At 48.3% G+C, this 17,281-nt stretch overlaps 1 protein-coding gene across 1 annotated transcript in view; it reads right to left on the bottom strand.

Annotated features, from left to right (window-relative positions):
- LOC309548229 (uncharacterized protein) overlaps positions 1-17,281 on the bottom strand; it is a 287,045-nt gene that overhangs the window by 166,967 nt on the left and 102,797 nt on the right. Inside the window, exon 6 of the mRNA XM_082248181.1 lies at positions 11,749-11,819. Within this exon, the coding sequence (XP_082104307.1) occupies positions 11,749-11,819 (71 nt within the window). The remainder of the gene's footprint in view (positions 1-11,748; positions 11,820-17,281) is intronic.

Genomic DNA, 17,281 nt, shown 5'->3' with positions numbered 1-17,281 from the left:
TAAGGGTGATCCCGTGGCAAATTTGCTGCTGGGTCCACCCTTATGTTAAAGCGGACTGCCGCTGTGTAAAAAAAATTGCTGCTATAACCCCAGTATTTACAGTCAAAGTACCAACGTAAATACACAGTGGGCGGTCCGTAAGTGGTTAAACTGGTGCACACAGAATTTTTTGCAGCTGTGCATAGAAACCAATCAGTTTCTAGGTTTAATTGTCAAAGCTTTAGGCCCCGTTCACACTGGTGCGATAATTACTCCGACTTTGAGAGCCCAAGTCGCATGACATGTAAAAATCAATGTTTCCCTGTGAGAGCTGTGTTAACTGGTCCAACTTGTGCCAATCTGACTTTGGAAAAGGTCTGCAGGCAGGGGGGTTATCGAAATCTGGAAGCCCCCTTTAAGAAAGGGGGCCCCCAGATCCCGGCTACCCCTATGTGAATGAGTATGGGGTACATAGTGCCCCTACCCATTCACCCAAAAAAAACAGCATAGTGTAACAAAAAACATGAGGCGTTTTTTGGCAATTACTTTATTAAAAATTAATAAGTTCCCCCGATGTAGATCCAACATCAATCACAATGTCTTCCTCCACCACGGTCGACCCGATAAAACAAAGAACACACTTCTCCCCCGACGATTGCCCCTGCTGTTCTGGCAGCTCCAGTGTCTGACAGTTCTTATACAGCTATGGGGAGTGGCCATGCAGTGACGTACCCTGGAGACCCCGCCCCCTTGTAATGTACCCGGCTTGATGGGTTTGTGATGTCACAAGGGGCAAGGGTCGCTTTTAGAATAGTCTTTGTTACACTACACTGTTTTTTTTTTGGGTGAATGGGTAGGGGTACTATGTACCCCTTACTCATTCACATGGGGGGGCAGGATCTGAGGGCCCCATTCCTCTAAGGGGGCCTCCAGATTCTGATAAGTCCCCTGCCAGCAGACCCCCACAACCACAGCCCAGGGTTGTGGGGAAGAGAACCTGGTCCCCATCAACATGGGGACAAGGGGCTTTGTGGTGGTGGAGCAGAGCCCCCCTGTCCCAAAGTTCCCCTCCTAATGTTGGGGGCATGTGGCCTGGTATGGTTCAGGAAGGGGTGGGGCGCTCGCTCCTCCCCCCATTTTCCTAGTCTGGCCTGCCGGGCTGCAAGCTCGGATTAGGGTCTGGTATGGATTTTGGGGGGGGGGGGGACCAACAAGGTTTTTTTTTTTACATTTTGGGGTGGAGTTTCCCCTCAAAATCAATACCAGACCAAAGAGTCTGGTATGGATTTAGGGAGGGACCTCACGCCATTTTTGTTTTGTAAATTTGCTGTGGAAATCCATACTAGACTTAAGTCGCACTCATCTCAAGTCGGATCCTGTTCATTAAAGTTGGATCAATGTCAGACTGAAGTTGCAGGGCAAAGTTGGATCGAAACATGGCATCATTGAACAAAGTGAAGTTAGAAGCAGACTGGTTACTATTCACAGTTGCACCAGATTCTGTGTGCACTAGTTTTAGTAAATCTCCCATTGCATCCAAAAACAAAACAGGTAAAGGTTAAAAAGCAATTACTATTATAAGGGCACATTCCCCCTTCTAGTATAAAAATACTGATATATCTTGGTGCCCAGGAGCCCCTGCTGTTGCATGCATCTGCCCAAAGAAAGGAATGGTTGTGGACGTCTGTACGCAGGTAGCGTCTGTACACATACGCAAGTAGTCCATGTAACTGCGTACAGCCACCACCAATCATGTCTATGGACAGCTAAATGCAGCACCAGGGGCTTCCAGGCACCAAAATACATCAATGTTGTTATACTGTAAGGAGAAATGTGCCTGTTTGCATGAGTCCTTAAAGTAGCATGAAACCTAAAAATGTAATATGTTGCAGCTTATCAATCATTAGATGTGGTGGCTGTATTAGTTTTCTTTAGCCCCCCCTCTGTTTTTTTTTTCTGATCTGGCCAGTAATACACCTCCTGTATTAGAGTGCCTACATTCTGGATAAAGGAGCACAGGGGCCCCTTTGGACAACAGTGTTGTCAGTCTTGGGGGATAGGATTGTAAGATGTAGTAGAACATTTATATACACTAACAAATTAAAGCCAAACTACAGCCAATACTTTATAAGCAGTTACAGCAAACTTTTTTTCCTTTTTGGGATAAAGGATTTCCATGAATAAATAAATAAATACAACTGATCGTTGTAAGCTCCCCAGTCAGTAGTAAATCATTTTTCTCACCCCTGCCATTGCAAGAGAGCTTGTTCTTATGAAAAAAACAAAAACATATTTACTGTCCAGATCATCAGATGGAAATAGAAGAAAGAACCCTAAAACGAAAACTAGTACAGCCATCACATCTAAGAATTAGCTGGTCCTTACACTGTAGAACATCTGATTGCTGCTTCACCCTCATCCAGTCTAAACTCTGCTTGCATTAAGGCCCCTTTCACATGGGCGCCTCCGTTTGGCAGACTCCGCTTGCTTAGCAGGGGATCGCGCCGCTGATCCCCGTTGAGCAGGCGGATGACAGGTCTGTCTCAGCTCACTGTGAATAATGGAGCCAGACAGTCCCGCTCTCCTCAATTGGGAAATCAAGTGAAAACGGACCGCCAGATGGATGGAAAAAAGGACCACCATCTGTCTGGATTTTGTGGGCAGGATTGGATCGGACATGTCACCAATGACATCCGCCGCTCCATAGGGGAGAGTGCAAGGTCCGATCAGGTCGCCTAAAAAACTGACCGGCAGACCTGATCGGATTGCCCGTGTGAAAGGGGCTTTACAGAAAAAAAACTATTTCATGGATACAACACTGCCTTAATTTGTGTCCTTTTTATATGCCAGGAGTTTAGCTTCAATACAGTAAATCCTAACTTTATTCTAACTTGGCAACATTTTTTTTATGCTGCCCATTAGGGCTGCCACGACGCGTCGACTACAAAAAATCGTCGACGTGCGTGAAAAGCGTTGACGCGTCTACGCGTGACGTCACACACCCCCTGGCCGGCCGCCGCGCCGCTTGAAATTCCCCCGCCGGGCTCCGTCCACAGAGATGCCGGAGACAAGAGGTGAGCGCTGACCGTCTCCAGCACCCCTGTACTCCGCCACAGCTTCTGCCTGCCATCCTCCCCGATCACCCAGCTACTTAAGAGATGTCACATGTGCGGCACTACACCGGCTTGTACTGTACTGTGGCGGCTTGTAATGACCTGTACTAGGTGGGAGGGCTTACTGGGGGGTCTGTACTGGGAGGGGGCTTACTAAGTGGTCTGTACAGTACAGACCACTTAGTAAGCTCCCCTCCCAGTACAGACCCCTCAGTAAGCCCTCCCACCTAGTACAGACCCCTTAGTAAGCCCCCCCTCCCAGTGCAGACCCCTCAGTACGCCCTCCCACCTAGTACAGTCTGTACTAGGTGGGAGGGCTTACTGAGGGGTCTGCACTGGGAGGGGGGGGCTTACTAAGGGGTTTGTACTAGGTTGGAGGGCTTACTGAGTGGTCTGTACTAGTGTACTGGGAGGGGGGCTTACTAAGTGGTCTGTACAGTACAGACCACTTAGTAAGCCCCCCTTCCAGTACAGACCCCTCAGTAAGCCCTCCCACCTAGTACATATACCACTTAGTAAGCCCCCCCTCCCAGTACAGACCCCTCAGTAAGCCCTCCCACCTAGTACATACTGTACTAGGTGGGAGGGCTTACTGAGGGGTCTGCACTGGGAGGGGGGCTTACTAAGTGGTCTGTACTAGGTGGAAGGGCTTACTGAGGGGTCTGCACTGGGAGGGGGGCTTACTAAGTGGTCTGTACTAGGTGGAAGGGCTTACTGAGGGGTCTGCACTGGGAGGGGGGCTTACTAAGTGGTCTGTACTAGGTGGAAGGGCTTACTGAGGGGTCTGCACTGGGAGGGGGGCTTACTAAGTGGTCTGTACTAGGTGGGAGGGCTTACTGTGGGGTCTGTACTGGGAGGGGGCTTACGGAGGGGTCTGTATTAATTACAGGATTAATTAGCTAATCAAAAAAACACTCAATTAAGCAAAAAAAATAAAATAAAAATAATCGTTAGATTAGTCGACTAATCGTAAAAATAATCAATAGATTAGTCGACAGACAAATTAATCGTTAGTTGCAGCCCTACTGCCCATACACATAATGATAAACAGACTAGACTTTTAAGAGCCCATTCAGACTAGCGCGACACGACTTTGGGGGGCGACCTGTGAAGTCGCGTGCACCGCGACTTCGGCGTGACTTGCCGAGACTTCACATAATGGAAGTCTATGCATGTCGCTCCGAGGTCGCCCCAAAGTAGTACAGGACCCTTTTTCTAAGTCGGAGCGACTTGTGTCGCTCCTATTAGAACGGGTCCTGTGCTAATCAATGGACCGCGACTTGTCAGGCTGACAAGTCGCCTGACAAGTCGCGCTAATGTGAATGGGCTCTTAATGTGACACAGAAAACAATGGATGTGGTCGTATAAAATTTGACTTTTCACCAGAACCAAGAATTACATTTTTATATCACTTGTCGATGAAAGAGAGAATTTAATGCAATTCTATTTTCAATGAAATGATGAAACAGAGAATTGAATGCAATTCTATTTTCAAAGATGATTTCATTGAAACATTCATGCCATTGAGTGGTTGCATTGTTACCTGTATGGCCAGCATTGGAGTATTTCCATATACAGTATTTGATTTTCACTTGCGATATCTGTACAGCTAAAACTTCCTATGATCAATTGCTAAAGGAAGATCACACCCTGTGGAATAATGACTTAAAGAGTAACTCCACTTTGTTGAGAAAAAAATCATTCCTCTCTGGGTGATCTCTGTACATTTCTGGGATTTTAACAAACTTTGTTGCAGATCCCTACCTTTTGTTATTCTGAAGAAATCCTTGTTTGTTCGCCTGTGCTTCTGTGTTAAGTGAGTCTAATGGGAGTGGTTTCATAATTATCAATCAGCTGTGGCAGCTGCAGGCCACAAATGAGGAAAGCTGCTGGGCCTGCATCCCTTTAGATGTGTTTCTATTGGGAATATCTCACCAAAAATGACATTTTTGTTGCAGGGGATGCCTGAAATCTGACTTGTATCTTAGTGTAGACTTCTGGGAAAATCTGTGAGCCAATCACACAAGCAGATAATTACATATCTAAGGGGTATTCTGTACACATGAAGTGTACAGAACAGCTCCAGGTAGCCATATTGCATTGCGTTTTCATAAAATTACAGCGGCTGCAGATTGAAAAGAAAACGGAATTTTTGTAAAATCTTACCTGTAAAATTCCTTTCTCTGAGTCCTCCGACAGTCGCCGCCTCTTCATATTCGTCACATATGGGGTATTAGACTTTGCTCCGAAGGAGTAGCTAGGCAACAGAATATGTTAACATTAAAGCTTTTAACATATCCCACCCTCAAGGGGTGGTCCCCTCAGTCAATACCCTCCTACTTCCTGCAACCATATCTCAGTTTTAGTGGAATAGCAGTAGAGTATACAACCAAACCCCAAAAGAGGGGCGGGGGCGGCGACTGTCGGAGGACTCAGAGAAAGGAATTTTACAGGTAAGATTTTACAAAAATTCCGTTTTCTCTTACGTCCTCCGACAGTCGCCGCCTCTTCATATTCGTCACATATGGGGACGTCCCAAAGCAGTGCAAACATGAGGGGTGGGAAACGCATCCGCGCCGAAAGGCAACGCAGTCTCCGCATCAAAGAAAGGAACCTTACCAAAGGAAGGAAACCAGCTGGGCAATAGAAAAAAACAAGTGCTCAACAGGAGCAACAACCCAGGAAAAGACAAAAAAACCAGGGGATACAAAACTTATCCCAACAGCCAGAGGTCCCCAACAAGGGACCCTAGGGAACTGCCGCACTAAGAACCTTGCGGCCAAAGGAAGCATCCGCCGATGCCTGAACATCTACTTTGTAGAATCTTGTGAACGTGTGTACGGTCGACCAGGTCGCCGCCTTACAACCCTGGGCTACAGAAGCCCCATGACGACAGGCCCAAGACGTACTCAAAGATCTAGTAGAGTGCGCCTTCACAGGCACAGGGGGAACCTTCCCCTGCAAAGCATAGGCCTGTTCAATGGTCTGCCTGATCCATTTTGCGATGGTAGAGGCCGAAGCCGCCATGCCCTTCCGAGGACCCTCTGGAAGAACAAACAAGGAGTCCGTCTTTCGAAAAGACTCAGTCGATTTAAGGTAAACCCTTATCGCCCGAACAACATCCAGAGAATGCAATCTCACCTCCTTTGGATGTTTAGGCTTCGCGCACAGCGAAGGTAAGACAATATCCTCATTAAGATGGAATTCCGAAACTCGTTTCGGAAGAAAAGAAGGATTAGGTCGTAAGACCACCTTATCCAAATGAACAACCAGGTACGGAGACTTGCAGGACAAAGCTGCCATCTCCGACACTCTGCGAGCCGAAGTGATCGCCACCAAAAAGGCGACCTTTTTGGACAACATAGACAACGAGATCTCCCTGATCTGTTCAAAAGGAGCACGTTGCAACACAGACAGAACGAGATTCAAGTCCCAAGGGGGCAAAGGATCCCTCCTAGGAGGAACCAGATGCCGCACACCCTGAACAAAAGTGCCAACCAAGGAGTTGGAAGCCACGGGACGTTGAAACAGAACGGCCAGTGCAGACACCTGACCCTTTATCGTAGCCAGCGCCAAACGCTGATCAACACCCGTTTGAAGAAAAGACAGCACACGGGAAACCGAGTACGTGCGGGGTGAAAACCCCCTGGACTCACACCAGGCAAAATAGGCCTTCCAAGTACGGTAATAAACCTTCCCCGAGGAAGACTTCCTCGCGTTGATCAAAGTATGAACGACCTCTGGAGAGAGACCCCTCTCCTTCAGGACCTCGGTCTCAACAGCCAGGCCGTCAAAGCCAGCGACTGTAAAGCAGGATGGTATATCGGTCCTTGAGACAGTAGATCGTCTCGAAGAGGCAGACGCCACGGAGCGTCGACCGCCAGATTCACGAGGTCTGCGTACCAGGACCGGCGAGGCCAGTCCGGTGCCACAAGAATCACCGTGCTGCGTTCCGAGTGTAACCTGCGAAGGAACCTGGACAGCAACTGAATCGGTGGAAACGCGTACATCAGCCTGTACTGATGCCACGGGGCCACTAACGCGTCCGACGCGTCTGCCCGAGGGTCACGCGTCCTTGCCACGAACCTTTTCACCTTGTTGTTGAGACGAGACGCGAACAGGTCCACATCTGGAAGACCCCACTTCGCGCACAACATCTGGAAGACAGCCGGGTGGAGAGACCATTCCCCCTGATCCAGGGTCTGGCGACTCGGATAGTCCGCCTGCCAATTCTCCACTCCCGGAATGTGAACCGCCGTTATCGCCGGGACATGAGTCTCGGCCCAAGACAGAATGTCGGCCACTTCTCGAGCCGCTCGGGCACTCCTGGTGCCCCCTTGGTAGTTGATGTAGGCCACCGCCGTGGCATTGTCCGTCTGCACCCGAACCGGGCAGCCCTGCAGCCGGTCCGTCCAGCGATGAAGACAGAGCTTTATCGCACGCAATTCCAGAATGTTGATCGGAAGGGAAGACTCCCCCTCCGACCAAGTTCCCTGGGCGGATAGAACGCCCAGAACACCACCCCAGCCCGACAGGCTGGCATCCGTGGTGATCACCGTCCACGAGACAGGACGAAACGGCTTGCCCCCGGACACCATCGGGGACTGGAGCCACCACAGAAGGTTTCTTCTGGTGCGATGACTCAACGAGATTTGAAGATCCAGAGATTGAGGTCGCCCGTCCCACCTGGACAGGATCTCCGCTTGGAGACCCCGCGTGTGAAACTGGGCGAAGGGAATCGCCTCGAAAGCCGAGACCATCAATCCCAGACATCTCATGCACGTCCGCAGAGACGAGTGCGGAACGTCCCTGGGGGACCTGACTTCCTCCTGAAGAGTTCTGAGTTTGTCTTCCGGCAGGAAGACCTTCGCCTGCACCGAGTCCAGAATCATTCCCAGGTAGGGAAGACGAACCGACGGACTCAGTGTCGACTTTGGAAAATTTATCGTCCAACCAAACTCCTGCAGAGTTTGCATCGTGACAGACAGGTCCTTCTCCAGACCCTGGCTGGTCGCAGACCGAACCAGAATGTCGTCCAGATACCCCAGGACAGAAATGCCCTGGGCCCTCAATAATGCCAGAACCGGTGCAAGCACCTTGGTGAAGACCCGCGGAGCCGAGGCGAGACCAAAAGGCAACGCCACGAACTGGTAGTGATCCTCCGCAATGGCAAATCGAAGGAACCTCTGGTGACCCTCGAAAATAGGGATGTGAAGATACGCATCCTTCAAATCGATGGAGGCCATGAATTCCCCCGGAACCAGGGCAGCCACCACCGACCGCAGGGATTCCATGCGGAACTTGCGAACCCGCACAGAGCGGTTCAGAGCCTTCAAGTCCAGAATTGGACGAACCTTGCCCTCCTTTCTGGGCACGGTGAACAGATTGGAATAAAACCCCTGAAATCTGTCCCGATGAGGCACCGGAACCACCACTCCCTGAGCCTTCAGGTCCCGCACCGCCAGGTGCAGGTCCCGCAAACGCTCTGGAGACAGTTGAAGATTTGAGGGAAAAAATCTGCTCTCCGGCCGAGAGAGAAACTCGATCTTGCAACCAGATCGAACGATCTCCTGAACCCATCTGTCCCGCACACGGGCCAACCAGGGTTGAAGAAAACCGAGCAAGCGTCCCCCCACCCCAAAACTGGGTGAGGGCGCCCCTTCAGGCCGAACTGTTATGGGCTGCAGATCCGGATTGGCCGGACTTCTGTTTCCCAGACCAGGGCTTCTTCTGAGAGCCTTGACCTTTGAACGGCTTGCCCTTGTAGTGCGGCCGAAAGGCACGAAAGGACCCCTGAGGGGGCCGAAAATTAGCATGCTTCTTCCCAGAAGCCCCCTTAGCCTTGGGGAAATGGGGCAAGAGAGTGCTCTTACCCCCGGTGATCCCCTTAATCAACACATCCAAGGACTCCCCAAAAAGGCGAGACCCATCATAAGGTAGATTGGCTAAGGTCTTACGCGAAGATTGGTCCACCGACCAACATTTTAACCAAACCAGGCGGCGAGACAACACCGCCACGCTGTGCACACGTGCAGCCAATGGAACCAGGTCCAGGTCCGCATCACACAGATACATGACACCCTGGTGGATTTGATCCACCATATCCAGGGTCGCCGGCGAGGCCGAGTCGGCCACTAGGACGCGCCTAAGCATCTGCGTCCAACTTGCGATCGTCTGGGCCGCCATGAGAGAAGCAAACAGAGCTTTAAGCATAGAACCCGTAACAGAATAAGTATGACGGGCAAGAGACTCCAATCTCCTATCCGTGGCATCACGGAACACAGGGGAATCCTCTGCAGGAATCGCAGTGGCCTTGTTTAAAACCGCAATTGCGTGATCCACTGGGGGAGGTACACACCACCTTTCATCAGTGGAAGGCGAGAAAGGATAACGCAGCTTGAACCTACTTGGTACAGCAAAAGGTTTGCGCAGATTGCGCCATTGTTCCTTAACAGCGCGCTGAAAATCATCATTGCAGGGAAAAACCTGCGGTGTCCTGCGTTTTCTCTGCGTCCCATAAGCCGCCAAGGCAGCGGGGGGACACACTTCATCCTGCAAACGCAATGTTTGCTTTATGGAAGCAATCAATTCATCCATGATTGCAAGCTCTTCAGGCGAGCCAGGGGGAGAATTATCAACCCCCTCAACTTCAGCCTCCACTTCGGACCCCACTAGATCTAGGGAGGAGCGGGACCCCGATAAGGAGGCCCCCGCCATAACAACCCCATCACCTTCACCCTCAGAATCAGAGGAAAGAGCAATTCTGGGTCTTTTAGTAGATTGAGCAGCCACCAGCATCTGCACCTGAGCAGCAAGGCCAGCCACAATAGTGGCTAAATCCCCCCCTGGGGGGGAAACAGCGGTCCCCTGGCTTTCCACCAAGGCGGTAGAAAATTTGCCCTCCTGAGAATCCATTGCCCCTGTAATACCAGACAATAAAGGGTTAACTGCCCCTTCAAGCAAGCGCAGCCCACCGCACCACACTCAAGCACAATGAGACCCCCACAGGGAATATGCAAACTGAACACAGGCAATGGATAGCAAGAACAGAAGGATAAAACCTGAGGAGACCCTCGCCGCTGCTGCTGCCTCGATCGGTGTTCCTGGAAAGAGGAAGTGATGCTGCCAGGGCGCTCTATGAAAGCCTATGGAGGCTACAAGAAAATGGCCGCCATGCATGTAAAACATGCGGCCGGAGCGAGTGAGGGCAAAATGGCGCCGTTTGGCGCCGAAACCGCCGCTCCACAGTGTAGTAATGCACACATGTCATCCATGTATAAGAACACATGTCAGATCGCCGCAGCGATCGCTGTAAATGCCCAAACATGCCAAAAAAACATGCCCCACAGCACACAGCTTTTCACACTGACCAGGCTGACACACACAGTGTCACACAGCTCCCCCCCCCCCCCCTTGCAGCCCACAGCATGCAGCCGAGAGATAGGGAGACAAGCAGTGTGAATAGAGGCAGGTTACACAGTCCCAGACTGACACCCCCCCAGACAGACAGGTCCCCACATAGATACACTTACCTCTCAATGGCGTGGGGGACCCGCACAGGCGAACAAGCCGCTGCACATGAGGCAGGGAGAGTCGCAATTCAAGACGCACAAAATGGGGGTTAAGAAACCGCACGGCGTCCAGTGAGGTAGCCACCTCACCAATCATCCCTGCACCGAACAGGGATGGGTCGTTCACTGTGCCAGGAGCGTTACCTGGCTGAACGCTCGATGGCAGGCTGGGAAGCCACTGACCCACGACCTGCGACCAGGGGGATCAGCCCGAGACCCAGCCCTCATGATCCTCTTCATCAGAAGAACTAACTAACGCTGACAAAAATAACAGCTAAGTAAAGGTAGAGAGAAAACTGAAACAAAATTTCAAAAAGAAGAAAGAGTCTGGGGCAGAAAGCCCCAGCACAGGAAAAGCCAGCCACTCCTGACAAGCTAGACATTAAAACTGAGATATGGTTGCAGGAAGTAGGAGGGTATTGACTGAGGGGACCACCCCTTGAGGGTGGGATATGTTAAAAGCTTTAATGTTAACATATTCTGTTGCCTAGCTACTCCTTCGGAGCAAAGTCTAATACCCCATATGTGACGAATATGAAGAGGCGGCGACTGTCGGAGGACGTAAGAGAAAATGTATTTTTTAATAACATTTAATTACAATATGACTTGTGTAGCTATGTTATATACGCTATTTTTTTTCTTTATTTGATATTTTTTTCCCCTCACGAAAGTGGAGTTTCTCTTCAAATTACGCAGTTTTATTTTGTAATTATAAGCATTAGGTAGTATATGTAGTGGGCAGTGCATGTGAAAATCACTGGTGTAGGCTAGACAGTGCTGATTTTCAAGCTCTTCATATCTCATCACAGCTTTAAATTTGTTGTGTTGACTAAAATTATAGATACCTGGACAGCATTCTAGTGATTACTATTTTAAACAATAAAATAATGAAAATCATTATGCACCTGAAAATCCACTCTGGTAATCTGATGCATGGGCATTACATATATTGGAAGAGTTAGAAACTTAGGCTTTATTATACTATCCTCTAGATAAGGTCACAGAAATAAACTGTATAAATACAATAAAAAACAAACGTTATGGTTGCACTACCAATCCTCAATGACAATACAGTGCAGACGTACTTATCTGAGTGGAGTGGGAAGCATTTGTTGATTCTAAATCAGATCCTGAATCACTTCTAATATAAAAATCCCTGCAAAAAAGAATTCCAAATTTTTTATCATGACAGTTCCAGTCTACAATAAAATATATATTATCAACCTCTTCATGCCTCATTTTCAGTAAGGATTGCCATATCAGAAAGGAAAAATATATATCAAACTGCGCTAACAGAAATGGCAACAAATATGAACTGTACTGTGAAAGTGACAATAGCTGCTAGCACTCCAACCGACAAAAATGGTGACAGAATACAAAGCATATATATAGTGCAGCGCTAAATAACTAATAAACAAATGTGCACAAATAAATGCTATACACATTAAATGAGATATTTAATGCAGAAGAAAAAAACTCATTAAAAAAAAGTCATAAATATTTTTGGAAAAGAAAGTCCAAAAAAAAATCCAATAAATCCACACAAAAAAAAGTGACTTGAAGAAATAACAGGTCCCACACCATAAAGAACTCAAATGTGCTCACCAGATGATATGGACCCAAATTGCTGTACAGCAAATGGGTCATACAAGCTGAATGTAAAGATGTCCACGGCGGTGAGGCGCTCCGCATATCAAAGGCCTGCGGATGGTGTGGCTGGAGGAGCGGGTGGCTCTGTACGCGAACGACCTCCTGCTGTTTCTGGATGATGCTGGTCCCTCTCTGCAGGGGGCCCTGCAGGTGTTGAATGCCTTCACGGAGGTGACGGGTCTGAGGGTGAACTGGTCCAAGTCGCAGCTCTTGGCCATCGACCCCAGCGCGAGGTCCGGGGCCCCCCCTGATGTGCCCTTGCAATGGGTGGAGAGCTTTACCTACCTCGGGGTGCGGGTGTCTCGGGACCCAACAGCCTTCATTGCCCTCAACCTGGACCCGGTTGTCCTTGACCTCAGGGCCAGACTGAGAGCATGGGAGCGCCTTCCTCTTTCCCTTTTGGGCAGAATCAACCTTGTAAAAATGAAGGTTCTCCCCAAACTCGCCTATCTGTTCCGTAATTCCCCCTGCTGGATTCCGAAATCCTTTTTCTGTCAACTCAATAGGATGTTTTCTGGCTTTCTTTGGGGTGCTAGCCCCCCTCGATACAAATTTGCTACGCTTATGCGCCCCCTGTCTCAGGGGGGACTGGCGTTCCCTGATTGCCACAAATATTTCCTGGCATCGCAATTGGTTACCGGGGTGTGGTGGTTGGCCCCGGAGGCGTCTAATTCTGCTGTTGTGGTGGAGGCCGCGGTGCTGGGATCGGTGGAGGCCCTGACCCATCTGCTGTTTAGGGGTCCTCGTGCTCCTTACAACCTTACTACCTACATGAAGACGACGCTCCGGGCCTGGCGGCAGGGGTTGTCGTTGGAGGCATATCCGAGCTCCGCGGTCTCCCCCCGCCCTCCTCTGTGGCTCAACCCCTCTCTGCCACACCTTTATAATCTACCTGACCCGGTCCTTTGGACTAAACACAGCATAAAAAGGATTTTGGATCTCACTGTTGACCTCTCCCTTCCCTCCTTTGCGCAGTTGGCTTCTGCTCGCAAACCTCCCGTCCTACTTTTTTCACTACCTACAATTGTCTCATGCTTTTGGAGCTCAATTCCCTGGCCCGGGCTCCCAGCTGGTGCAGTCTAATCTGGAGAGGGTGTTGCGTCACGATTGCTCTGAGCGAGCTATGTCGGTGCTGCATGCCCATCTCCTCCGTGTCTCGTCTCTGGAGCTTTCTGGCCTCCACGATTGTTGGGCCCGAGATGTCCCGGACCTGGACTCGGTGGACTGGTTGCACATCTGGGAATCTCCCTTCACTATTCTAGTCTCCCTCAGGGACTGTTTGGTCCAGTACAAGATTGTCCACAGGGCTTACCTTACCCTGCACCGTATGCATAAGATTCATGCCTCTCACTCCCCGGAGTGTTGGCGCTGCGGACAAGCTTCGGGAGACTTTATCCACATCTTTTGGCAGTGTCCCGAGCTCTTGTCCTACTGGTCCGGGGTGTTTGAGGTGTCCTCCGCTGTCCTGCAGGTCCCGGTGGCCCCGTCTCCCAGACTGGGTCTATTGAGTCTCCTGGATGACATCGTTCCGAGGGTGGCGGATCATACTCTGCTGGGCCATTTACTCTTTTATGCTAGGAAGAATATAGCCCTTCATTGGCGACAGTGGACTCCCCCCACGCTTCTTCAGTGGAGGAGCCTGGTGGATGCGGCTATCCCGCTATATCGAGATACTTACTGTCACAGAGGCTGCCCCAAGAAGTACGATAGGGTGTGGACGCGTTGGCTTGAGGATTCTTCCTCCGCTCTGTTGACCTAACTGCTAATGGGCCCCTGTCTCACGGTCTCTCTGGCTCTCCACCCTTGAGTTAATTTGTACTGCCATGTATGCTTCTTCCTGCTGATCCGCTCCATTTGTTATTGTGCTTAGATGCAAGTTATGTTCTGGATTATCTTGCACGCTCCTTCTGATGGACTCGCCCTATGTGGGCAGCATGGCGCTGACTGCTATTTCTACAGAACTTCCTTGTCGTGAACTTCTCGCACCTTGTTTTGTCTTGCTTGTGTTTTGCTGAGTTGTTTTTCGTACATTTCAATAAAAAGATTTTAAAAAAAAAAGATGTCCACGGCATTGAATGATGGGAACCTCCACAGCGTCTCTGGATCACGGGTTGAGTCTAGGTGAGTATCCTCAAATAACTCCAAAAGGAAATGCCAAGGAATCCCCAGTCATGGATGTATAGAGAGGGATAAACCAAGGAACAACATAGCGTGATACCGTAGAGGCAATTTACTGAAGGATAAAGAAATACACTTACAGAGTTTCCAATGGTAAGAAGCATTCAGTTAAGGTCTGGCACTCCTGATACTCCTAACGTGTTTCATTAAAATTAACATCCTCATAGGAATTAGGAATTCAGCTTGTATGACCCATTTGCTGTACAGCAATTTGGGTCCATATCATCTGGTGAGCACATTTGAGTTCTTTATGGTGTGGGACTTGTCATTTCTTCAAGTCACTATTTTTTCGTGTGGATTTATTGGATTTTTCATTACTTACACATCTTTTGGACTTTCTTTTCCAAAAATATTTATGACTTTTTTATGAGTTTTTCACTTCTGGATTGAATATCTCATTTAATGTGTATAGCATTTATTTGTGCACATTTGTTTATTAGTTATTTAAGGATTGCCATATAACAGAAGAATGTTACATATTTTTTTCCCAGTAGGGCCATCTCTTAACCACATAACGACCGCCCGCCGCAGTTTTACTGCGGCAGGCAGCCGCTTCTGGGCAAAGCGACGTTATGTTACGTCGCTCGCTCAGGAGACTCTAGGGGGCGAGCGCGTACCACCACCGGCGTGCTCCCGCATGTCGGCTGGGGAGTCAGTGCGTGTGACCGGTGGCTCCGATGGCCGCCGGCCACTCGCAATCTCCCGCAGCTGAGAGAGAAAGACAGACAGCTGATGTAAACACAGCGTCTGTCATTCTCCCTTAGATGATCACAGAGGCTATGTGATCCTGCTATATAGGATCGCATGTCTCTGTGATGATCTAACAAGCCATGCCCCCTGACAGTTAGAATAACGCCCCTAGGGTCACATTTAACCCCTTGATCACCAATACAGTTAACCCCTTCCCTGCCAGTGTAATTTTTACAGTAACAGTGCATATTTATAGCACTGATTACTGTAGTAATGTCACTGGTACCCCCAAAAGTGTCAAAAATGTCAGTCTGATCTGTCCACCACAATGTCGCAGTCCCGCAAAAAAAAATGGCAGATCGCCACCATTACTAGATAAAAAAAAACATATAAATGACATAAATTTTTCCCGTAGTTAGTAAACACAATAACGTTTGCGCAAACCAATCAAAATACGCTTTTTTTTTTTTACCAAAAATATGTAGCAGAAAACAAATTGGCCTAAAATGTTAAAAATTTTGATTTTTACTTTTCTTTTTTTTTGGAGAATTTCATATAAAAGAATGTGAAAAATATTGTTATTTTTTCAAAATTGTCGCTCTTTTTTTGTTTATAGCGCAAAAAATAAAAATCGCACATGTGATTAAATACCACCAAAAGAAAGCTCTATTTGTGGGGTAAAAAAAGAACGTCAATTTCGTTTGGGTACAGCGTCGCACGACCACACAATTATCCTTTCAAGTAATGCAGAGCAGAATCGCAAAATAGGGCCTGGTCATTGAGCAGCCAAATCCTCCGGGGCTAAAGTGGTTAAAGGCTAAGTTCACTTAAGGAAAAATAATAAATTCATATATTTTTGCAGGCTTTAAATGTGCATTAATTATTTTTTCCGCAGAAGCCTGAAAACAATTCAATCGCGACCATGTGGATCATAGATGCAATGTCAGGCTCCTGCACACTCTCCCTCCAGCTATCTTTTAGCCTCTGTATGGGCTTTTAGAAGTGTGAAGTTACTACAAATGTGATGATCAGAGCACTCATTTGAGAACTACAAGTTAATTTTCTACTGTGGAAGATGGGACTTGTAGTTTATTCATTCACCAATATCTGTTAGTGAATGATGCAGCTGTGTGGGCGAAGCCACATGTAGCCATGGCAACTTTAACCTTTTTGCTGCCAGAGCTGTTTTTGCACACATGTTTAAAAAAAGCGTTTTAGCCCTGAAGATTATACAAAACCCCCACATTTTATATATTTTCTGAATGCAGGCACCCTAGAGAATAAAACAGTGGTAGTTCCAATTTTTATGCCACACGATATTACCGCAACATTTCAGTAAATCACAAACTGAAGTTAGGGAAAATAAATGCAATAAACTACCCACAATTTTGGTAAACTTTAAAAGATGAGGTTGCACCAAGTAAAAAGATACCAAACATGTCAAACCTTAAATTTGTGTGCGCCCATGAAATGGCAACAAACTTCAGTACCCCATCTTTTCTATAGGCAATGCTTATAAGCCCCCTATAGGGTCCCCTATAGGCCACCAGTTTAGTGTTCTGGAGAACGTCTGATATGTAACATGTGTTTCACAATCAATGTAGGCACCTTCAACGCATGCGTTATGTGGAGGTGGGGGGGCCCTCAGATTTTTTTTTTTGGGGGGGGGGATTTATGTGCTAGGGTGTAACTATTTTTTTGCAAAAAAAAAAAATTTTTTTTACATCACATAGGGGACAAAACATCCCCTATGTGATGACCTTTAGGTGACAGGTTCTCGTTAATGAGACATGCAGGATCCCTGCATGTCTCCTCTGGGCTCCACTAAATGTTTTGCAATGCAGATCAAACTGAAAAACATTGCTTCCCAACTATGCTAGCCAGGGACACAGAGGCTGACCCGGAAGGGACGTCATACACGTCGCTTTCCGGGTCACAGCAAGAAGGGGAGGAGAGAGGACGTGGAGGTGGGAGGCGAGTGTTTAAGAACACATTACACCCTAACACGGGTGTAACATGTTCCTAAAGATGAACTTAACCTTCAAACTTACCATGTGTGCACAGATTTCTTTTGTTCACCCTGCAGTGCAGACTGAATGT

Source organism: Pelophylax lessonae (assembly GCF_965119305.1).
Source record: "Pelophylax lessonae genome assembly, chromosome: 2".
NCBI classification, from domain to species: domain Eukaryota; kingdom Metazoa; phylum Chordata; class Amphibia; order Anura; family Ranidae; genus Pelophylax; species Pelophylax lessonae.
The sequence above is the reverse complement of the archived record's forward strand: the minus strand, read 5'-3'. Positions and strand labels throughout refer to the sequence as shown.